General features: G+C 36.0%; 2 protein-coding genes across 6 annotated transcripts in view; both read left to right on the plus strand.

Moving 5' to 3' along the window:
- The window catches only part of arhgef1b (Rho guanine nucleotide exchange factor (GEF) 1b), a 52,146-nt gene extending 34,396 nt beyond the window's left edge, over positions 1 to 17,750 (plus strand). For all 5 annotated transcript variants that reach the window (XM_017453167.3, XM_017453168.3, XM_017453171.3 and 2 more), the window contains 16 exons: positions 257 to 403; positions 494 to 576; positions 752 to 877; positions 1,273 to 1,387; positions 3,257 to 3,357; positions 4,258 to 4,332; positions 4,426 to 4,501; positions 4,632 to 4,799; positions 4,896 to 4,983; positions 5,085 to 5,204; positions 6,078 to 6,133; positions 6,730 to 6,873; positions 8,777 to 8,893; positions 9,005 to 9,165; positions 10,657 to 10,758; positions 14,609 to 17,750. In XM_017453167.3, coding sequence (XP_017308656.1) covers positions 257 to 403; positions 494 to 576; positions 752 to 877; positions 1,273 to 1,387; positions 3,257 to 3,357; positions 4,258 to 4,332; positions 4,426 to 4,501; positions 4,632 to 4,799; positions 4,896 to 4,983; positions 5,085 to 5,204; positions 6,078 to 6,133; positions 6,730 to 6,873; positions 8,777 to 8,893; positions 9,005 to 9,165; positions 10,657 to 10,731 — 1,652 coding nt within the window. In that variant the 3' untranslated portion in view covers positions 10,732 to 10,758; positions 14,609 to 17,750. The remainder of the gene's footprint in view (positions 1 to 256; positions 404 to 493; positions 577 to 751; positions 878 to 1,272; positions 1,388 to 3,256; positions 3,358 to 4,257; positions 4,333 to 4,425; positions 4,502 to 4,631; positions 4,800 to 4,895; positions 4,984 to 5,084; positions 5,205 to 6,077; positions 6,134 to 6,729; positions 6,874 to 8,776; positions 8,894 to 9,004; positions 9,166 to 10,656; positions 10,759 to 14,608) is intronic.
- A 210-nt stretch (positions 17,751 to 17,960) lies between these two features.
- On the plus strand, positions 17,961 to 24,676 carry cd79a (CD79a molecule, immunoglobulin-associated alpha). Its single transcript, NM_001200236.1, has 5 exons — positions 17,961 to 18,000; positions 20,658 to 21,005; positions 21,284 to 21,399; positions 24,055 to 24,114; positions 24,393 to 24,676. Exons 1-5 carry the CDS (start codon positions 17,961 to 17,963, stop codon positions 24,510 to 24,512), a joined length of 684 nt encoding a protein of 227 aa, NP_001187165.1. The 3' UTR covers positions 24,513 to 24,676.
- Positions 24,677 to 25,262: the final 586 nt, after the last annotated feature.

A 25,262-nucleotide genomic window follows, 5' to 3' on the forward strand; every position in this document is an offset into this window, starting at 1 on the left:
ACATGCCCGCATGTTTTTAGACAGTAGGAGGAGACTCACCCAGACATGGTGAGAACTGTGAAACTCCAGTAACCTGATCTCAGGATTCAACAGAGACCCTAGAACTGTAAGGCAGCAACATTAACCGCTCCTCCAACATGCTGCCCATTTAGTTGTGTTTAGCACATAAGTTCTACTAAAGTTCATAATTATTTTGCACCTTGGGTTATCTTTAATCCCATTATGACTCCAGTTTTCTATCCTATTTTCCCTACAGAGTTGTTTGCAACAGAGCATGCCCACGTGCGCATGCTGAGTGTGCTACAGACAGTGTTTTCTCGTCCACTGGAAAGAGAGGCAATTGTGGATAGTACTGAGCTGGCTACCATCTTCCCTAGTTTGGATGAGATTATAGAGATGCACTGTGAGTCCTCTCTTGGATGACCTCTTATTAAAGTTTGAATAAAAAGAGACAACTACAAGGCCATCTAAATATATTGGAAATTACTTTCAGATGCTTTCTACGAGAATCTGAAGAAGCTACGCCAAGAAGATAACTTTGTGGTTAAACATATAAGCACTCCGCTGCTCAACAGAGTGAGCACCATCATTTGTCCAAACAGGATTTGAATATCGTTTGATTATGTCATTTGGATAATTTATTTTATTTTACCATAACTTCTGTAGGATGTATTTGTAATATGCATGCTTTTTAGTGGTTTTATTTATTAAAAAACGGACCATAAGACTGTGTTTTCACACTCTTTCACAGTTTAATGGCTCAGAGGGTGAATGGTTCCAGAAGCTCACAGCTCGTTTCTGTAGTCGTCAGTCGTGGACTCTGGTTCAAATCAAGAACAAACAGAAGAAAGATCCCCGATTCAATGCCTTCATACTGGTATACACTTACACGTAATACACAACTTTTCTGCCTGTGAATGATGCAGATCTGCAGGGATCATTGGTAAACAGTCTGTAAAATGTTGTGATCTATTCTTTAATATCAGAATCACTATGTGAGGGTGTGTAAGTTGCTAAACAAAATTCCAAATAATGACTCCGCTTGTTGGATTTAATAGGAGGGAAATAGCACTAGCATAATTCTTACTTTTTTCATGGATACATAGGAAATTTACTATAATTAGACTGATTAAGTTGATTTAAGATTGAGTTATTAGACTGATATTTGCAGGCATTATATGCATCACTTGTGCCTTAGTATGAGTAAATACGATCCACTATGGTGGAATGGTATACATATAACAAACGAATATTTTCTTGTCTGTGTTTTAGGAGGCTGAAAGTAAGCCACAGTGCAGAAGATTACAGCTGAAGGACATCATCCCCATTGAGATGCAGAGACTAACAAAGTACCCACTGCTGTTGGAAAACATTGCCAAGAGCACAGGTTTGTTGGGGTGTTTTTTAAGTGGTTAAAACTTGTTCCTGGTTTTAAAAGAATTCATCATCAAATCTTGTGTGTTGTGAATGTTTTCTAATGTGTGTTGTCAGTCAATCAATCATTCATTCATTCATTCACTCATATTGAATACTCGCACAATGTCAGGTCAGGGGCACGGTGAGTCCGAAGCATCAAATACACATTCACTGAGAATTTAGGGCTGTATCCCAAAATCCTTGAACAGCAATGAGTGGTGTACTCGCATACTACTTGGTTTGTGATGTGCCCCAAGTATTTATGATTGAGGTTATACAGTATATGGCCATATACAAATGGCCACAAAGTTGAGAAAGCACAGTTGTGTAGATTGTCTTTGTATGTTGCAACATTACCATTTCCCTTCACTGGAACTGAGGGACTCAAACATGTTCCAGCATGACAAGACCCCTGTGCACAAAGTGAGCTTCATAAAGACATGGTTTGCCAAGGTTGGTTTGGAAGAACTCCTGGGGCTGTGCCCAGGCCTTCTCGCCCATCATCAATACCCAACCACATTAATGCTGTTGTGTCTGAGTGGGAAATCCCCACACACACAGTCAAATCTAGGGGAAATCCTTCCCAGAAGAATGGAGGTTATTATTAGAGCCAGGGGGACTAAATCTAGAATGGGATGTTCAACAAGCACATATGGGTGTGATGGTCCAGTCTCCACATACTTTAGGTCATGTTGTGTATCCGCTGTTATTGTTATCTCCTCAATTTTGTGGGGTTGCACGATACACCAGTACCACAGTAATATAGCAATGCTAAAACTTCAACATACCACCAATGCCACTGTATTTTCTTTTTAAACGGTAGTCTCGTCAATACGATAGTACCATAAGTAATATTGTATGAGTGGCAATTAATACTATTTTGGCTAAAAAAGACGCATCCCACTGCTTTTACAGAATACACAAAGGTTAGTGACACATTTAACCTAAATTTTTTACCTTAATCTTTTTCCTGTTTGCTAGTAAGTGAGCTAACATTCCCAATTTTATGATTTATAGATGAAATATGTGGCACATTGAATTAGTTGCTTCCAACTGTATAGTTGTTCTTGAGTTTTTCTTATAGCCAGTTATTCATTCTCATTAATAAAGTATTCAAGAGGAAAATTTGATTATTTTCATTGTGTATTGTCTATGTATTTCTGTAAATTTGGTTCATTTGAATTATGCATTAAGTATTGTGATACTGGTATCATATAGCTGGTATAGTATTTAGATATTTTTGTGGTATCGTGGCAATCCTAGTGTTAGGAGGGGAAATATGATATGAAAAATCATTGAATAAGTTGCAGTACAGACAAACACAAAGCATGCACTGTCAGCAATTATGTTATCATACTAGCTAAAACAGAGCAAAAAATAGATAGACACAGATTATTAGAGAAAATATACAGACTAAAAGCACGCAAAAGCTTGAAGCTCGCCCACACCCAATATAATTAAGTTTTAAATGTATAAAGTACAGAAAACCACACAAAAAACACTAGTTAGCCACTATCGAAACAGATTACAGGATAAAATACAAAAAAAGCAAAACAATAAGGCAAACAGAAAACTAAAGCAAACAGACTCTCGGCTGCATGATAGAACCAAGTTTTAAGTGAAGAAAATAGAGGGAAAACTCATCATAGACATTTGTTAACCACTAGCAGGCCTATATTAGCATGCCAGCTAAAACAGATCAGACAATTGACTGGTCTATCAAAATTAGATGTGTTCTCAAGCATACAGTAGTTTCAATGAACTCGCTTTTATCCAATTTAATAGTGGTGAGCAATGGTTGCCATTTTATGACTTGTATGCAACGGTTTTCTTCTCACAGAAAATGTGGTGGAGAAAGAAAATATCCAGCAGGCTGCTGAGTGCTGCCGTAAGATCCTAAACCATGTCAATGAGGAGGTGAAATACATGGAGAATCTTCTGGTAGGAACATTTTTAGCGAAAAGCTTTTTTTTCTGATTTTAATTAAATGTCAATAAGAAAAATATTTAATTTGAATGTTAAGGGCTTTGTTGAAAAGATAAAACATGAGTACCTTTTGGCTTAACACTCTATCAAATAAATTGATGTGGTACTGAACAGTTAACCTTTCCATACACTGCCATATTTCCATATTCACCATGCACTAAAGAATTAATTCAGAAATGACCCATATCAATTTAATTTTTTTTTTTAAACTCTAATCCATAATCTCAACCTGGGCGTGTCAATGACATGGCCCATGGGCCCAGACAGGCTCAATCATGCTTCTTATCTGGTCCATCATGTAAATTTAGAGTTCATGTTCGAAATGAAATTGGCTTTGTTAAAAAAAAAAAAAAAAAAAGAGCTCGTCTCCGTTATACCACTAGGGGGCAAAATAGATCTATAAACACAGGGCTGTGAAAAATGTGCTGATATAGAATTTTATATATAATCATTCAATAGCATGTTAAACAAATGGATGCTGTTACCATACTTATTTTGAGAAGAACTAAATTGTTTGAAAAATATATACGCTTGAATTGCAGTCTCTTTATCTGTTTTCATATCTGTTCAATCTGTGCGCATTGAAAATGTAGCTTTCTGATAAAAGCAAGCGAGCATATTTAATAGTTATTTAAATAATGTTGTTTGTCTACTGAACAGTTTTTGACATTGGACTAAGTATAATTTGACTTGTTACACCCCTGCTCTATGCCATAACTCAAATATTTGTCCTAACCCCCTAATTAATTTTGCCTATTTTCACTCTTTCTTTTTTTTTTAATCTTCTTTTTTTTTTCTGAATGTCCCCTAACCATAATGCATGATTTATAATGCTCTCTTGCCTTACCTTACAAGACTTTAAAAGACTATCAGCGCAGGTTGGACACTTCAGGGCTGAAGCCCAGCAATGAGCTCTATACAGAGTACAAGGTAAGAGATTGTCTCATGGCTCTCGGGACGCAGTCAGCATCATGTAACAGTATAAATGTTGGGTTTTAAGAGATTAGTCTCTCACTCTTTCAGAGCTTTGACCTGACATCAAGAAGCATGGTTTATGAGGGGCCACTTACGTGGAGGGTGACTAAGGAGAAAGCTCTAGGTAACTGCTGTTGTTTGAGTATGTGTATTATTTGCACCACATGTATCAATGTACTATTTTGCAGATAATTAATTACCATTCTTGATGGGATTTTGCCTTGTAACACTGACGTGTGTATATGTGCGTCTAGATGTACAAGGTGTGTTGCTGGGAGACCTGTTGGTCCTTCTGCAGAAACAAGATGATAAGATGCTCTTGAAATGCCAGAGTAAGAGTGTTGGTGCTCCCCAGGAGGGCAAACAAATGCTCAGCCCCATCATAAAGCTGGATTCGGCTTTCCTCCGAGATGTGGCCACAGGTAAGTGTGTGTGTATGCATGCATCTCTGCATGTCTCACAGGTAGGAAGGTGAGACTGTTGCATTAATACTTTTTTCTCTCTCTCTTCTTTTTCAGATAATAAGGCCTTCTATGTTATCTTTGCATGGGAGAGTGGAGCACAGATCTATGAACTTGTGGCCCAGTCTGTTGCTGAACGGAAAACGTGAGTGTGTTAGGAGTAAAACGCAAAGCCCTAGGGTTTACAGACATTGAACAGTAATCTGTACCATAGTTAGTAAATGGACACACAACTTTGTCTTGTAGATGGACAGATTTGATAAAATCATCAGTAGAGGAGTTGAAAAAGAGTGGCGGACATACGCTGGAAAGGATGAGGCATGGCAGCATGGCAAGTAGCAGCTCCACACTGTCATATAGTGCCTCGTGAGTATTTTATATGTTCTTTAAATGTCTGTCTGCATGTTTACCAAAAGCTGCTATTTTCACTTGTTATAATGGCATTTTCTATCAATATAGCTTAGTTAGGGTTAATGTGATTTTAATTTTATATATTTACATAAAATTCCACCAAATACAAAAAGAAATGATCTATAGACAGGGTTATGAGTCAACAGTATAACCGAATACAAAAATAATATAATAACCTACAGGTTCATTGATGATGATGGCTTTAATATATTGGCTTTTATTGTAATTTATTCTATTGTCTGTTTAAGACTTGGGAAATAATAGTATTTAAGCTTAGAGTAAACTATTTATATTGAATTATGTTTTATTTCGCAATAACATGCAGGAACATGAATTTGCACCTTTTCTTGTGTCACATATCTGACACAGTGCATTTACCTATTGTGTATTGTATATGGTCTGGTACATAATTATTGGCACCACTACTAAAGATGGGTTAAAAAAAAAAAAAAGGGTTATGAACAAAATATAAGGGTATATTATGTTAATCTTTTTTTTCCAGTTAAAAGTTAGATTTCTCTTTAATTGTCTGTGTGAGATTAGTCTAATTATCCAAAATGAAAAGTTTTCATAACTTATTTAACCCATATTTACCAGGGGTGCAAATAATTCCAGAGTAATTAAAGCATAATAAATAAGTGTACCCGAGGATCTGAGGAATTTTTTTTTATTTATCTCTACATCTCTCAGCAAAAAAAAGAAGGCGTTTCTAGGCATAGGCGAACTACACATACACATCAACCACAACTAAAGATAGTTCTAAAAGGCTTACAGGTTAATTTAGTTTTCACAAACACATACACACACTAACTCATTTTTCTTCTATAGACTGAACCCCCCTCTCAGTCCCATTGACAATGGACCAGACATGCTGAAAAACTCTGGTAAGATTTCATGCTAATTTGTCATTAAGTGGTGTTTTCACATTTAGCCCGGATACACCCAGGACCTATTTATTTGTGGGAGGGGCTCAGAATTGCAGGTTCTTCTTCATGTAGAAGAGTTTTTCAGAACTATGGATTGATTATGCAATTCTTTGCATCTCTATTGTGCACATAGGTTTGCAAAATTTGTTCAAACCTTGAAAATTGTTGCAAAAAAATGTTCATTTGTCTGCTGGTTTTTTTTTCTTCTTCTTTTCGTAACAACATTTTTAAGTGGAAAAGAACAGCATGTTATGTATGCATGTCATGGTATAGGAATACCTGCAAGCAACGAACCATTATTATATAAGAAGATTTGTAGCCATGCAGCCTGGCATGAGACACTTTTTCACAATGGTCTCAGTGCAAGCACTTGCACCACAAAGCTGAGCCTCAGGACCGCTCCCTGACTCAAAACCAACATTTCACGTGCCACAAAATGTACTGAAGTTTCAGGGCAAATGACCCTGGTGGAAAAAAATGCAGGTGTGAAACATATTGTGTTTAATTTAACTTATTGCACTTTTGTGATTGTGATACATCTTGTAATTAAAAAGGTCAATACAAGGACAGCCTCACGAATGAAAAGTTCAGACACACTCACCCCTCACTGATTGACTGCTTAGCTGCCAATGGATTTGACCCACTGGGTTACAGCAATGCCCCTCCAGAACGGTCCGCCACTGTGGCTTTGGATGAAGGTCAGTGGTCTTTCCATCCTAGCATGACTAATCTTACTATACATTATCTCACAAAAGTGAGTGCACCCCTCACATTTTTGTAAATATTTGATTATATCTTTTAATGTGACAACACTGAAGAAATGACACTTTGCTACAATGTAAAGTAGTGAGTGTACAGCTTGTGTAACAGTGTAAATTTTCTGTCCCCTCAAAATAACTCAACACACAGCCATTAATGTCTAAACCGCTGGCAACAAAAGTGAGTACACCCCTAATTGAAAATGTCCAAATTGGGCCCAAAGTGTCGATATTTTGTGTGGCCAGCATTATTTTCCAGCACTGCCTTAACCCTCTTGGGGTTGGAGTTCACCAGAGCTTCACAGGTTGCCACTGGAGTCCTCTTCCACTCCTCCATGACGACATCATGGAGCTGGTGGATGTTAGAGACCTTGTGCTCCTCCACCTTCTGTTTGATTATGCCCCACAGATGCTCAATAGGGTTTAGGTCTGGAGACATGCTTGGCCAGTCCATCACCTCACCCTCAGCTTCTTTAGCAAGGCAGTGGTCGTCTTGGAGGTGTGTTTGGGGTAGTTATCATGCTGGAATACTGCATACGGATCATGCTCTGCTCCAGTATGTCACAATACATGTTGGCATTCATGGTTCCCTCAATGAACAGATGTATGAGTGCTGCCAGCATTGCTGCAGAGGCTGAAGGGGTGGGGGGTCAGCCTGTCAGTGCTCAGACCATAAGCCGCACACTGAATCAAATTTTTCTGCATGGCTGTCATCCCAGAAGGAAGCCTCTTCTAAAGATGATGCACAAGAAAGCCCGCAAACAGTTTACTGAAGACAAGCAGACTAAGGACATGGATTACTGGAACCAAGATAAACTTATTTGGTTCAGATGGTGTCAAGCGTGTTTGGCTGCAACCAGGTGAGGAGTACAAAGACGAGTGTGTCTTGCCTAAAGTCAAGCATGGTGGTGTGAGTGTCATGGTCTGGGGCTGCATGAGTGCTGCCGGCACTGGTTAGCTACAGTTCATTGAGGGAAACATGAATGCCAACATGTACTGTGACATACTGAAGCAGAGTATGATCCCCTCCCTTTGGAGACTGGACCGCAGGGCAGTATTCCAGCATGATAACGACCCCAAACACACCACCAAGACGACCACTGCCTTGCTAAAGAAGCTGAGGGTGAAGGTGATGGACTAAACCCTATTGAGCATCTGTGGGGCATCCTCAAACAGAAGGTGGAGGAGCACAAGGTCTCTAACATCCACCAGCTCCATGATGTCATCATGGAGGAGTGGAAGAGGACTCCAGTGGCAACCTGTGAAGCTCTGGTGAACTCCAACCCCAAGAGGGTTAAGGCAGTGCTGGAAAATAATGCTGGCCACACAAAATATCGACACTTTGGACCCAATTTGGACATTTTCACTTAGGGGTGTACTCACTTTTGTTGCCAGCGGTTTAGACATTAATGGCTGTGTGTTGAGTTGTTTTGAGGGGACAGCAAATTTACACTGTTACACAATAGCAAAGTGTCATTTCTTCAGTGTTGTCGCATTAAAAGATATAATCAAATATTTACAAAAATGTGAGGGGTGTACTCACTTTTGTGAGATACTGTGTGTGTGTGTGTGTGTGTGTGTGTGTATGTATATATATGTGTGTGTGTGTGTGTGTGTATATATATATATATATATATATATATATATATATATATATATATATATATATATATATATATATATATATATATATAACACATATAAATAAAATGTATGTGTGTGTGTGTGTGGGTAGCTGAAATTCCATTCATCAGTATTATTTTCAACAAATGTCATGTTAAATGTACCATATTGGCATGAGCAGTATTCTTACATCAATACACTTACATCAATGGCCCTGCAGTTATGTCCTTGAAGACACTATTAGTCGGAAGTACTTGTCTGTCCAAGAATGCCCAGCCTGATGTGGAGAGCAGAGCAGAGCCGGGGAAGCAGGAAAATGATGGTAGTCAATCACAAGGTATTAACCTTGTATTACACTTAAACCCTGTGGGTAACTTGGTTCATAATGAATGTTTTTCCTTTTCATAGTTTCAACATAATTGCGAATTGTCCTGTTTTCTTTCCCTAGTGGAAGAGCACAATATGGAGTCGCAGGAGGATAGGCAGGATGAAGAGACAAAAGGAGATGAGCAGAAAGCAATAATTGCTCCTCTAGTGCTTTCACATGAGCAGATGGAGGAGGTCAGCAGAAAACTGGAGAGTCTGGAAGAACAAGTGAAGAGACTACAGGTTAGAATGGTTTTGTGGATGGCTGAGCTTGATACTGTAAATAGAGTTAATGATACCATGACTATTACCATCAATTTCCAGAGAGTTTAAATAATTAGTTGGCAAGAAATATAATTGGATACAAATGCAGAATTGCCAACCTTTACCCATTTTGTGTAGGAGCACCGGATTTTAACATCAGAAATTATTTTCAAAAATACACCTTGAAAGAGTCTTCTTTTTTCTCCCCAATAAAAACAGCAGATAAGCCAGTCGATATACATATCTGACACACCTTTTTCCTAGAATAAGAAGAAAGTGTTTATGTAAAGTTTTCCCAAGTGCCTAGTGGTTAACGTAAAACCCCGTATATACACACACTCCGGTTTCTACCTCCGAGAAGTGATTTGTGAAAGACCACTTCAATAATGTACTGAATTTTTATTACATTATCACTATCACATTATGGGTGATTTTCTGAGTGCTAAAAGCTTAGATACTATTTTGTGTGTGTGAGTGTGTGTGTGTGTGTGTGTGTGTGTGTTTTATTTATATATATATATATATATATATATATATATATATATATATATATATATATATATATATGTATATATGTATATATGTATATATATATGCACACATACATACACACAGTAACTCACAAAAGTGAGTACACCCCTCACACTTTTGTAAATATTTGATAACTTTTCATGTGACAACACTGAAGAAATGACACTTTGCTACAATGTAAAGTAGTGTGTGTACAGCTTGTGTAACAGTGTAAATTTGCTGTCCCCTCAAAATAACTCAACACACAGCCATTAATGTCTAAACCGCTGGCAACAAAAGTGAGTACACCCCTAAGTGAAAATGTACAAATTGGGCCCAAAGTGTCGATATTTTGTGTGGCCAGCATTATTTTCCAGTACTGTCTTAACCCTCTTGGGCATGGAGTTCACCAGAGCTTTACAGGTTGCCACTGGAGTCCTCTTCCACTCCTCCATGATGACATCACGGAGCTGGTGGATGTTAGAGACCTTGTGCTTCTCTACCTTCCGTTTGAGGATGCCCCACAGATGCTCAATAGGGTTTAGTCCATCACCTTCACCCTCAGCTTCTTTAGCAAGGCAGTGGTCGTCTTGGAGGTGTGTTTGGGGTAGTTATCACGGTGGAATACTGCCCTGCGGTCCAGTCTCCGAAAGGCATTCTGAAATACATGTTGGCATTCATGTTTCCCTCAATGAACTGTAGCTCCCCAGTGCCGGCAGCACTCATGTAGCCCCAAATATTTACAAAAATATGAGGAGTGTACTCACTTTTGTGAGATACTGTGTGTGTGTGTGTGTGTGTGTATATGTATATGTGTATATATATATATATATATATATATATATATATATATATATATATATATATATATATATATATATATATATATATATATATATAAAAATGTGTGTGTGTACGTATGTATGTAAAAAGTGTAACTGTAATGTAATGTATTTGCAGAATGTGGAGGACGAGTATCACAGGCTACAAGAAACCCTTGCTAAGTTCACTATTCAAAGACCCAACTACAACTGAGGAATATTCCAACCTGCTGTTCACCAGGTAATTCTACCACTACTATGATTTATAATTGTATATTACACCTGAGTTGCAGTGTCCATATTGACATTCTCAGCTACAATGGTGCTTGAAAGTTTGTGAACCCTTTAGAATTTCCTATATACCTGCATAAATATGACCTCAAACATCATCAGATGTAGATAAAGAGAACCTAATTAAACAGGTGAGACAAAATTATTATACTTGGTAATTTATTTATTCAGGAAAATTATCCAATATTAAATATCTGTGAGTGGCAAATGTATGTGAACCTCTAGGATTAGCAGTTTAATTTGAAAGTGAATTTGGAGTCCAATGTTTACAATCAATGGGATGACAATCAGGTGTGAGAGTATACCTTGTTTTATTTACAGAACAGGGATCTAGCAAAGTCTGATCTTCACAACACATGTTTGTGTAAGTGTATCATGGCATGAACAAAGGAGATTTGAACAAAGGAGTTGTTGATACTCATCAGGTTACAAAACCATCTCTAAAGAGTTTAGACTCCACAAATCCACAGTCAGATAGATTGTGTACAAATGGAAATTTAAGATCATTGTTACCCTCTGCAGGAGTGGTCAACCAACAAAGATCACTACAAGAGCGAGACATGTAATAGTTTGCAAGGTCACAAAGGAACCCAGTGTAACGTCTAAGCAACTAAAGGCCTCTCTCACATTGGCTAATATTAATGTTCATGAGGATCCATCAGGAGAACACTGAACAACAATGGTGTGCTTGGCAGGGTTCCAAGGAGGAAGTCACTGCTCTACAAAAAGAACATTGCTGCCCCTCTGCAGTTTGCTAACAATCACATGGACAAGAGAGAAGGCTGTTGGAAAAATGTTTTGTGGATAGATGAGACCAAAATAGAATTTGTGTTTTAAATGAGAAACGTTATGTTTGGAGAAAGGAAAACAGTGCATTCCAGCATACCTTATCCCATCTGTGAAATATGGTTGTGGTTAATATGGTTAATACCTTATCCCATCTGTGAAATATGGTTATGGTAGTATGGTTTGGGCCTGTTTTACTGCTTCTGGGCCTGGACATCACTGATGGAACAATGAGTTCTGAATTATACCAGCGAATTCTAAAGGACATGTCAGGACATCTTTCCGTGATCTGAGAAAGTGGTTCAAGAGAAAGTGGTTCATGCAGCAATACAAAGACCCTAAGCACACAAGTCATTCTACCAAAGAATGGTTAGAGAAGAATAATTTAATGTTTTGGAATGGCCAAGTCAAAGTCCTGACCTTAATCCAATAAAAATGTTGTGACAGGACCCAAATCACGCAGTTCATTGAGGAAACCACCAACATCCCAGAGTTGAAGCTGAGCCAAGGATCTCTTTTATCTACTTTTTAGTTAGGACTTGTCTGAAAATCTGATTGTTTTAGGTCTTATTTATTTATTTATTTATTTATTTATTTATTTACAGGGCCAGTGCACATTAATGAAAATGACTGTTAATGTGCCAGAATTAGCCAAATGGCGGTTTTCATTATGCAGAAATATAGAAAATTCTAAAGGGTTCACAAACTTTCAAGCACCACTGTACTTTGTGTTTTTCAGTGAGTTACAAGTCAGTGGTTTACATGTAAAGATTTTCACAATATGAATGAATTAGTTCTGAAATTTTTCATTTATATGCATTAGGGATGCAACTAATGATTATTTTTATAATCAGTTAATCTGTCGATTATTTCTTTGATTAGCTGGATTAAAAGGCCAGTTTTTATTTTCTGTATTTTTTTAAAAAAAAAAACGTTATTTCACATTCTGCCTGATGTCCTTCAAACATTGTGCAAATTGAAGGCTATGAAAATGGTATTAAATGTATCTGTTGGCTATGCTATATATTTTGCAAAGGATTTAGGGTTAGTAACGTTGCTTTATTCTGTAAATGTAGGACACTTCTTACGTTTCTATATAATTACACGTTGTAACCCCATTACGGTTACTGCTCTCATAAACACTATTACTTTTGTTTCTAAATATAGATAAATATAGCATTAAACAACATATTTGATCAAAATGAATATTCTAGTCAGAGTTATTGCGCTTCCTTTCTATCGTGTGCTGTTTGACGCGTATGCGTGGACTCGTGCTCATTCAGTGAAGTTTAACGGAGACTTGCTTGCTGTCAGGACGAGTCTTTATGTAAAATGGAAATACTGGCGTGGATTTCTAACATTTACAGATAAGGATATAAAGTAAAAATGCCATTTCTGCGCTGAAGAAAACGCATCTGGAACGCAATAAACATCACACGAATCTGACACGACAAGCCACGTTAATACACTTATGAGTTTGTTTGAAGCGTTTAATATAAAACATTCTCATGTTGGATCATGCACTTTTCCTGCAGCAGCTCACTCTGTGACCTCCACTGTTTTTCACGTGTTTTATTCATAGATTAAGAGTGACGTCACTGATGGGGTTATCCACAGTGATGTCACAGACCCAACTAATCTATAATGAAATTCCTTGTCGATTGATTTAATTATCGATTTTATTGATTAGTTGTTGTAGCCCTAATATGCATTATGTTCTGTAATCCAATCCAAAGTTATGCACGTGCAAACAGTGGGGTTTACTAACAACAACAAGGAGGAGTGTGAGTCCAGTCAGCGCATTCAACTTTTGAATCTCGCTGCTTGTGTTTTAACTTATTTCCTGTCTCAGCAAAACCTCATCCCAGCATGATTATTAAACAGACAGCGAGATAATCAGCGACTACAGTAAAGTTATTTAGCGTTTCTGACTTATTCAATCTTCAGGAACAAAGCTGCTCTGCTTGTTGAAAATAACATAAAATGCACACATTATCCATCAATGTAATGTCTTTACACATCACACTGAAGGGTGTCTATACGTGTCTGTGTGCCCGTCCAATATTCGTGTTAGCACGATATCTGAATAACGAGTATTGAATGTTTGTAGTATTTCTATGGAATTATAATTGTAACCAGCAGACAAACTGATTAGATTTTGTATTTTATGCAAATGGGCTCAAGTTCAAATGAAATAGTTTTTCTTCAATAACTTCCTTCTTTTTCTTCTGTGTAAAATATTTGCCGTCAGTCCATCAGTCTGTGTCTCAGTCCATCATTCAGAAATTCTTGGTAGTGCAATATCTCAAAAATAAGTGCTTAAATGTTTGAATTTGTATGGACTTATACTTTTAATCGCATTAATCCAAATATGTTTTAAAAGTAACGAGAAAGACTAGACAGGTTGGTTGTGGAGGTGTAGCTTTTCGTTTTTTAACCCTTATTTTTGCATGCGTTCCTCATCCTCTTTGAATTTCTGGCAAATATTAAATGTGTAACTTGATTGAAGTCAATTTGTGTCCTGCATCAGCCTCAGAATGTCAACCTCACAATTATTTTAAACTGACTAAAATCTACACCGTGATTTGAGTTCATGTCTGCCTTCATGCGGTGGTTTGTGACTGAAACACGTGCAGAAGGACTAGGCTGGTTTAGACGGTGAAAGTACACAGAAGGTTTACATGTCTGTTATTCTTCTATTTAACAGATAATTTAAAAGATTACCCGCCACATTCGACTGGATAGAAACTTCGTTCGGATGGGCCTCAATCAGTTTACTCTTTTCCGACTGAGATGTGCACACGAACATGCGTTTTTCTGATTAAGCAATCAGTCTGATTATGAACTTATTATTAGGCTGCATGTAAACGTAGCCAATGCCATGCGGAAGGCCAAGGCGGGTGAATGATTAGACAATGCACTGTGTTAGATCATTAAATCCTTCATTGAGGTTGGCATTTCCTAATTTCTAAACTGTACATTCATAAGCTTCGATCCTCTTTTCTTCTTTGCAGATTGTCTGTAGCCCCAACCCAATGATGTGCTGAAAGAGTTGCTGACAGGAAGGAGAGACAAAAAAGAGACTGTTTAGTTGTGAGTGTCTGTGTGTGTGCGCTTGCATGTGTTTGTGTGTGTGTGTGTGTTTATTTTATGCAGAACTCCTGGCCGAAAATGCAGATGGTCAGGATAGAAAAAAATATACTCATCTATGTGTGTTTTGAAAGAACAGCTCTTGAGCGCACGTGAAGCAAAGACGAGGGTTAAAAGTTGGAGAGACGTGGTGAGGAAGGGGATTGATTTTGTAGAATAATGCCAAGTGAAACTGGGTTGAAATCTGCTGATATGCATATGCTTATATGTATATGCTTAAGTGTGACATGGAGTCAGGAAATATTTGTGTGGAAATGGAATTCCTCATTCTAAGCCACAGGTGTTGTTTATATCATAGTGCAGCAGTTACACAAGCATCTTAGCTATCGTCACATGGTCACCGTAGCTGTATTCTGTCTTTAGCATGTTTGAGTGAGTGAGTGTATGCGCATGCGAGTCACCTTGATTAATTCAAATTCTTGACGATCTGCTCTTTAGAAGGTGTGTTTTAATGTCTATGCATAATTGTCAGAGCAGATGCAAAGTAGTGATTTTTCTTGAAATAATGTATAAAGGGTAGCCTCGCTACCTGTCACATGAATTGGTTTCAGACCAAAGAGGACCTACGAAGCACGTTTATAACAGTAAATCTAATGGCGAGATCTGATAAGAATTATTTAGCTTTTACTTATGTAAGTATATGCAGGATTAGCATGGAGGACAAAATTAAAATGCACTTACATCCCTTTCTTATGTTCCATACACATATATAGATAAATCTCATAAATGGATTATGTAAGGAAGAGAATGCAAAGCTAAGACTGGAGACTCCTTCCATAAAAGTTAATGTCTCCTTATTTATATCAGCCTATCAATGATAGGTTGATATATATATGTTTCTTTGCTAAATATAAACATATTTTTAGGGATTTTATTTTATCAATTTATTGTTAGGTTTAACTTACATACACTCATAAAGGACAATCTAAAGTAGTTGATGTTTTTATTGTCCTCATCAGACCAATCAGATTCTAGAATTCAGCAGCGCTGTTTTATAAATACAAATATAATAGCTAATTTCATATGAACTGTGATAATGATATTAGCCTGGTCTATGTAAGTAATAATGCACTTCAGACTGTGTTGTTATACAAAAATAATCTACTCTGAAGCTGTGCAATGCTCTGAAGTGGAGTGTGTTATTCTGCTTATACCACAGAAATTTCCGATTGCAATTTAATTTGAATGTTTAATTGTAAACAGTTTAATGTTATGGAACATCTGTGAGAGAGGTTCATTCCTGTTGTTGATTGTTATAGCGGTTATAAACGGTCATTCAATCACTAGCGAGCTTAAAGTTAATTAGACAAAAAAAATAGTCTGAAATTTGTCCTGTTACCTAGAAATTAGAACGTACAAACTCAGTGGTAAACAACCCATATTTTAATCTGTTTATTATTAGGATTAGATTATGTGCAGCATCCCATTGTATGCCCCTGTGTATGAGCTGTTATTATAGAAACAATAACTTATTTGAACAAAGACATTAATATAAAGCTATAATTTATGTCACAGCCAGAACTATTGTCAAAGCAGTGCTCCATCCATCCATTTTCCATACTGCTTTTCCTACACAGGGAGCCTAGAGCTTATCCCAGGGAACTCTGGGCACAGTGCAGGGAACACCCTGGACAGGGTGCCCACCCATTGTAGGGCACAATCGCACACATTCACACTCTATGGACAATGTAGAGATGCCAATCACCGTACAACACATGTCTTTGGACTGGGGAAGGAAACTGGAGAACCCCGGAGCACGGGGAAAACATGCAAACTCCGCGCACACACAGGGCTAAGGTGGGAATTGAAGTCCCAACCCCGGAGGTGTGAGGCAAACATGCTAACCACAAAGCCACCGTGCTCCCCAATACAGTATACTGTATAGCGTTTAATTCAACACCTTCTGACCAATCTCAATTGAGAATTCAACCACGCTGTTGATAAATATAAATAAAATAGATGGCTACATATTAGTTGTAATAGTGCTATCATCAGCTGTATGTTTTTGACCTGTATTTTACCATAAATGGACTTTGTAGACTTTCAGGTTATAAGTGTTGACCAAAACACGGAGTATGTGATTTCTTTATGTGGAAAGCAAAGAGAACATGCCCATCAGAGTTTGCGGGCAATGTTCAACGTCAACAATGCGTATGTATTTTTGTCGCTATTGCTAGTGCTCCTTCCGAATTCAATTATTAATGTAATTATGCAACTACCAAATACCATAGGAAAATTATAACCGTAGATAGTGCCTATCATTATTATATAACATTTGCACCAGGACCTCAGAAAAAGCACCCAACTGTACAAGGGTAGAGGGATAAAAATGGACTTTGTTGTGGCTTGTGGCCATACACATGACATTGTACTCAGAAGAAGAGAGATTTAATTAACCTTGCTTTCACTCTCACGCAAAAGTGTACTTTTATGATCTTTAGCTAAGACACACGTTTGTATTTTTTTTTTTTTTAAATGTACAATGCTATTTATAATGCAGGGTGGATTATGCAAAGAATTTAGTCTTCTATTTCTTTGTTCTGGCTCAGTGGCTGTGTAGAGAACCTAGTGGCACTCTTCCTCTTTTTCACCATCAGTAAGGCAAATCTGCTCAAGTTTCAGTTCCACATCTAAAGGGTCTAGTGGCAGTTTACTGCTGTCTCTCACATTGTGCACTGTTTTTAAATTCATCTTCTGACTCCTTATATTTTGTTTCTTTTTCTATGCTGAACCAAATATTCTTTTACCTACAGAGTTGTAAAATGTTATTTCATGACATGACATTGGCTCTGCCTCCTCAGTGTAGTACTATGTATATTTTAGGGGTATTGGTGCACACTCGCAGATACCCCTGATTAAAGCAAGAACTATTCTGTGTATTTGTGCTTTGGTTTTTATCATGTAAAGTACTTTGAAAGCATTGAGGTACATTTTATTACTACTGTAATTTTCCTGTTCTCTCTTTTTTTTCTTTTCTTTTTTTTTAAATAAATGATTTCAACAATTGCTAAAATTTTCAATGACTGATGTATTTGCAAAGAATGGGTGTGAAAGAGAGAGAGCAGTAGAAATCATTTATGAGAAGAAGAAAGATGGAAGAGTGGGCAGGGAAAATAAGAATGGGTGGGAGTGAACAGAAGAAATGCGACAGTATCAAAGTGTCAACAGATGTTAGGAGGCCATTTTATTGCACCTGCTTGCTCAACTTCATAGACGATGGAGGCAAGATTTGTGTTCTTGTTTTGTTTCTTGGCAGGTAAGCACCTCATATATTACACAATTTGTGCTTTTCTCCCCCGTTTTTATTAGGGTCACATATTTTCAGACAAAAATGGCACTAAATTGTTCTATGACTTGTCACTGGAGTGGTTCGTTCAAAGGCACATCATTTGTAGCATTAATATTCATCTCTAACCTGGGAAATTAAATGTAGTGCACATTTAAGTTACGCCGTCTTTAACTGTCACCTATTCATGCACTTTAAGGTGTTTAAAATAAACATATCTCAATTGCAATTTAAATACACTTAAATTGTTAAGTTGTTCTAAAAGACTACATTCAGTATGTGAAGTGCTAGAAGTATGTATTTTCCATGTTAATTATTCTTTTAAAAATTGCACTTCAATACACTACTTTTTACAAGTTATTAAACTATAGACAAGATATTGGATGTGGTATAGATAAAATCCTCTTGTAAGTAAACCGGTCTATGATTAGAAGTGTTCCTCTATTATGGCTGTACATTGTGTATTTTATAGAATGCCAGAAGGTCAGATTGCTTACTTGATACATGATTTCTAAATAATAGATTCAGACTATTATCTGGTAAAGATTGTTTGTTTAAATCTGACAAATTAAAAATATACCCATTCTAAACCCTATACTCTACTCCATGGTACAACATAACTGATAGAAAAAATATATATATTATTTCAAATAAAGCAATATTAAACATGCAGATTTTTCGCCAAATAGTTATTTCACCAAAACTCCTAAATGTTCTTGTATTATTACATACAAACTATAGCTATGACAATAGTCATTTTCACTGACATACAAAATAATTCTATTCTTCTAAATTGTATTATTATACATGTATATACACTGTAAACATTAGCAGAGCTAATGTTCAGATTTGTATCATGTAAAAGGAGAAAACCTCACATTAGCCATAAATGTATTAGTTCGTTAATTTTGCCTTTATCTTATTTGCAACAGACACCTGTGACTGTTTGGCTTCACTGGAGCTTATCTCCTGCTAAAGCCAGTTTTACTTGGTTTCCTATCTCTGTGTGTATGTATATATTATATTAGTCAGGACCAGAATTACTGGCAGCCTTATTAAAGATAACGGGGGGAAAAAAAGGTCTTTGTGGTTAATTAGCTTGATGCCAGGAAAGGGAAGTCTATACACAGTAGCTATATACACTTACTGGCTACTTTTATTAGGAACGGCTGCTCATTCATGCAGTTATCCAAGCAACCAATCATGTGGCAGCAGCTCAATGCATATAATCATACAGATACAAGTCAAGAGCTTCAGTTAATGTTAAGATAAAACTTCAGAATGAGGACAACATGTGATCTCAGTGACTTTGACTGTGGCATGGTTGTTGGTGCCAGACAGGCTGGTTTGAATATTTCAGAAACTTCTGATCTCCTGGGATTTTCACCCACAGCAGTCTCCATAACAGAGTTATGGTGCAAAAAAACTCAACCATCCAGTGAGTGGCATTTCTGCAGATGTTGATGAGAGATAGCAGAGGAGAATGGCCATGTGTGGGCTAACAGAAAGACTACAGTAACTCTGATAACCTCTCTGTACAATTATTGTGAGCAGAAAGGCATGTCGAACCTCGAGGCAGATGGGCAACAATAACAGAAGACCACATTGGTTTTCTCTTCTGCAAGTCAAGAACTGGAATCTGAGGCAACCATGGGCACAGGTTCACCGAAACAGTAGAGTTAATTTATCTTTAGTTGTACTGCTGGTACATGAATGGCTGATTGAATTACATATACAAAACCATGTCACACGGTGTGTGTGTGTGTGTGTATGTGTGTATATATATATATATATATATATATATATATATATATATATATATATATATATATATATATATATATATATATATATATATATATATATATATATATACATACACACACACACACACACACACACACACACACACACTCAGCAAAAAAAGAAAAAACATCCTCTCACATTCAACTGATTTTATTTCCAGCAAATTCTTAACATGTATAAATAATGTCAATATTTGTATGAACATGAAAAGATTCAACAACTGAAGAAGACTCACAGACATTTGACGAACAGAAATAGAATAATGTCATTTTTCACTGCAAGGACGATCAGCTGTCCTTCCTGTCTCCCTGTAGCACTGTCTTAGGCCTCTTTAGTGTCTTATTGTAACTGTGACCTTAATTTTCTCCCGCCTGTAAACTGTTCGTGTCTTAAGGACTGTTCCACAGGTGCATGTGCAATAATTGTTTATGGATCATTGAACAAGCATGAAAAACAATGTTTAAACCCTTTCCAATAAAAAATCTCTGAAGTTTATTTGGATTTTACAAAATTATCTTTAAAATACAGTCTCCTGAAAAAGTATGTATGTTTGTGTGTATTATTTAAATTTAATCTGTATGTGTGTGTATGTATGTATGTGTGTGTGTGTGTGTATATATATATATATATATATATATATATATATATATATATATATATATATATATATATATATATATATATATATAAAAAAATATTATATATATAATATAATATATAAAATGTGTGTGTATAAATAAATATATATATATCACCAACAGTTTGCATAAAGTAAAATGAAGTAAACTTTTTTTTTTTTTTTAATACATCTTTTTCTTAAGCTGCTGCCAATGCTGCCACTTCTCCCAAAATACAACTGGGATTTGACGTTCCCAGCTTACGTCTCGCCATCTCGCAGACAGCAAGTATGAGTTGCTGTTATACTGGCATTGTGCGTGTGCCAAGTCAATGGATTCGGCTTGTTATGAATTCCAGGAACACCACTAAACGTACTTCTATCAATGAGACAAATGCACGAGTGAAACTTGACCAAGGGCAGAGAAACAAGCAGCACTGTGAAATACTGATACTAAAAGACATTGTGCTGAATGACACAGGTCTGTATCAATGCGTTCTAACAGAATCAAACAACACGGTCTTTACACCTGGCACCTTTTTACAAGTATACGGTGAGTGGGAAATTGTTTAAAGTTCTGTTTTGTGTTTATATTTGTCTTCTCATTCCAACATTAATATTTTATTGTACTATACTTGTACTATTTGAGTTGCCATAGTTATAGTTGAATCAAAATAGACAGTCAATGGTAGAATCTCAATGTTATTTAGCATTTTATAGTCAATGTTATAAAATAATAAATAATAAATAGTTCTGTATTTAATCCTCTTTAGCACATACAACCCTATTCATAATATATAGAGATATAACCTAATCTATGTTCCTCATTAGTGCCCGTACACATGATCCTGAACATCAATGAGAGGAGTAAGAACAGCATCATCACTGCTGAAGGTGTTCTGCTGCTGCTGCTTGTGCTGATTCCTGGCACCATGCTCATCTGCAAGGTTTTACACATGGACTCATATATTTATCATGTAAAAAAAATTGGTAAAATTTTACTGTAAGGTCCACAAGTAAGCAATTTTACTATTTCACAAATACATAATGACGTGGGTGGAAAATACTTCAGCAATTGGTCTTTATTACTGTACCTGTACACTATTTTGGAAGATTTGTACTTTACGCAAATATTGTTGATATTGAATACTTCTATTTACTGACACATTCAAGTTCCAGTTTCTTAATGAGGTGTTGTCATTTGCTAGAGTTATGGATTCTTATAGGATGAGAAAAAAAAATTCAATAATGGTCTTTAAAATTTCCCATCAAACCTGAAGGAGTGTGTTAATGTTTGTTAGCTTTAAATCATCTTAAATCACAGAGTTAAATTTGAGCTTATTAAATTAGCTAGCTAGTTGAGTTTTGTACATTTACATTAGTTTATTAAATGACCCAGCTTCTTAAAGTTGCTAGTTAATTAAGTTTTGTTTTTGTTGCTAATGTGCCTAATTAATTGAGAATTAATACCCAAAAAGGTTATTAGAGTAAACATTAGCTAACACACAAGTCAAATTCGAAGTTTGTCTGAGCTAGAAGAATTTTTTCCTTATAACCCATGGCTTAGTGAATTAGCTTGTCATCAGGCATAATGGACCTGTGATCAGCTCAGAAATCAGTCAGAAATGCTTACTTTAATCACCTCTTGAGTATGTTTAAATGTTTTTAAATATTTTCTGATTTTACATGAGTAGGTCTTTGCCACCATACTTTTAACTGAGTATGTTATTGATGCAATACCTATATTTTCCCACACCTGCATAATGATGAATTTAGTGTTAGTGATTACAATTTTTAACGTATTAATGAGTGACACATTGTGATTTTAACCATTTATAGTTCCATTTAATGTTAGAAACAGTTCTTCCCTCACCTGCCTCCCTTTTCTCTCTATCTTGAGGTAAAAACACAGTTTGTCATGTTAGTACGAAACCAGAAAGCGTAACCCGACTCTAACACTGGAGAGTCCTTCCATAAATGTTAAATACATATCGCTGAACAGAAAACTTAGCAATGAGTACAAGTTTTCTTCATTAAATAATGTTTAATAATAACAACATATATTATTAGACTTAGTTATGCGGAGCCTCCACTATACAAGTCCCAGTGTATGAGCTGTTATCATAGAAACAATGATGTATTAGAACGAGTTCATTGATGTAAAACCATCATTAATGTGACAGTCGTGCTGTTATAATTAATTAACTTTAAAATTATATATTTAATTATTTTAGAATTTTAAAAATTATTTTTTAAAAACACCTTTTGATTTAATAGAATTTAATATCACTGTGGTATAATATCTTTTTAACTCCTGCTGTTAATTAATGGCATGACTTACAAAGTATTAATAAAGAACATTGTCTTTTTGTACACAGTGTAGGTTAAACAAAACTTTATACTATTTAACTAACTCTGAAAAATTCTCAATTCTCAGCCGACACCACAAACAATTTGCTTTAAGATCACGTGATCCTGTTTAAAACACTCGTGAGTGTGATGTTATAAAAATGGGTATAATGAGGATCTTGCATTTAAGCGCACACTAATGTAAAGACTGGCTGGGGTGTGTGCTAATAAATGTAGCTAGGCTAACATATAACTTAATATGAGCTTTAGAGCACTAGTGAAACTCCTTCTATTTTGCATTCTTTTCTAATTTAATAACATTTTTATTACTAATTATATTAGAAATTATATTATATTGAGTGGAAAGAGGAATCTCTGAAATATGTACATGAACTTCAGAGTTCCTTAGTATTCGTTATGTCCACTTGTTGCTTTAATGACAGTGAGCACTCGAGCTGGCATGGACTCCACAAGTTTGTGCAAAACCTTATGATCCATTTTAGATCAATTACATCAAACGTTCGTCTGAACACATGCTTCAGTAGAAGAGATTAGGCATGAGGAAAATCTGTACAAAGCAGTTGATATGGTGAATATCACACATTTTGTTTACATTTTAAAATCGGGACCTAGAAATAGTGCAGAATATTAAATATTCATGATATTGAACATTTACTTTCATCATTTTAAATATAAAAATTATAAAACCTTCTGTTTAAATTCCAGATTTCCAGTGTGATATATGTATATAGTATGATTTTATACTTTTACCATATATAGTATATAACTGCATATTTTAATGTTGTATTGGCAGATATTTTTGTTTTTTTTAAAAGCTAAATTTATATATATATATATAATATAACAAACTCTAAAGCTTGAAATGAGCAAAAGCATCTGAAAGCAAGCTATTTAAAAATATAATTCAATAAATTTAAATATATTTGATTGGTAATCTCATATTACGGAATATTACCAATTTTTAAATATTTTCACGATAGTTTCACTTGCTAAAATGTCATTTTTTTGTAGTGTGCTGCATTATTTCCTGATAACATATTGCTTATTTCTGGACATCATTTATTGCTTATTTATTTGTGTTGCCAAAAAAAAAGCAATTCCTTCGGATCCCGTTAAAGTTGAATTTTTTGTGACAAATTATTGGTTACCAGTTATCAGTTCAGTGATTTTTTTTAAATTATTAAAGTCAGCTTCACAAGTCTTTAACTCTGATCTTTCTTTCATTCACACAGTCAAAGGGATTAAATAACATAGAGAAAAGAATGGGCAGAGAGGAAGAAAATATTTATGAGGTATGTCATTTTTTCACTTATATATTGCACTATAATAGTTTCTGTTAGAAAATGCTTAGTTTTCTACAGTTGACATCATATAAACTCTCACTACACTATTTAATTATATGCTCATAAGCTCTAAACATTTCATTTTGTAAACATAGTATTTCATGTGAGCTGCATAATTCTGTTTGTGACGTGATTGATCAGTGATCACCTGTTATTTGCCTGACATGAAATAACTGGTGATGATTTGAACATAAATAAGAGGAATTTACACTCATTCATATCTATAGGGTCTAAATCTGGATGACTGCAATTCAACATATCATCAAATTCAGCGCTCTCTCGTCCAAGGACCGTACCAAGATGTGATCAACAATGACGAAGATGACATTCAGCTGGAGAAGCCCTGAATAGGTGGTTGTGAGGAGTCAGGACCAATCCAATACAAACTCATAGTTTCGCGCTGTTGCTATGTTTGCTTTTCTGTTGTTGGTATAAATTAGGGGTGTAACCGAATATGAATTCGTTATTCAGATTGAACAGATAATGCATCCTAAATGAATACAGATACAAACCACAGGTGGATTATTCACTTTTTTAAGAAAGCTTGGCAACTTCAGGGACTCAGATTATGAGATTTTTACTTTAAAGTGCACCTATTATGGTTTTTCAAATATTAGATTTCATGTAGTGTGTTTGTGAATGTAAAAACGTCTGCAAAGTTTCAAAAATCTAAGCGCAGGACAAACTGAGTTATTGACTCCCAAAAGAAAGAACCGATTCTGAACGAGTTGTTTGTAATTCCAGACTTACTTCCTGTACTAACCTACATAGTTTTGTAACAAAAAACCCCGCCTCTGGTTTCCATCGGCTGCTCACGAACAGACGGAGCTGAAACTCGTTATGGTAGTGGCTATTTCCTTTTCAACACATGCTGACAGTGGTAGACCAATCACAACAGACTGGGTCATCTGACCAAGCAGAGCAGAGTATGCTCTCTGAAAGGAGGAGTTTAGAACGGATCATAGAACGAGTCATTTGTGACACTGGGGGAAAAGGTAATGCTGCAGTTTAAATTATGAGCACATTAAAGTTTTTTTACCTTGGATGCATGTAAATCTATTATATGACACCTTTAAAACAAGAGTAGGCACGTTTCA

Source organism: Ictalurus punctatus, chromosome 23 (genome assembly GCF_001660625.3).
Source record: "Ictalurus punctatus breed USDA103 chromosome 23, Coco_2.0, whole genome shotgun sequence".
Lineage (NCBI taxonomy): Eukaryota > Metazoa > Chordata > Actinopteri > Siluriformes > Ictaluridae > Ictalurus > Ictalurus punctatus.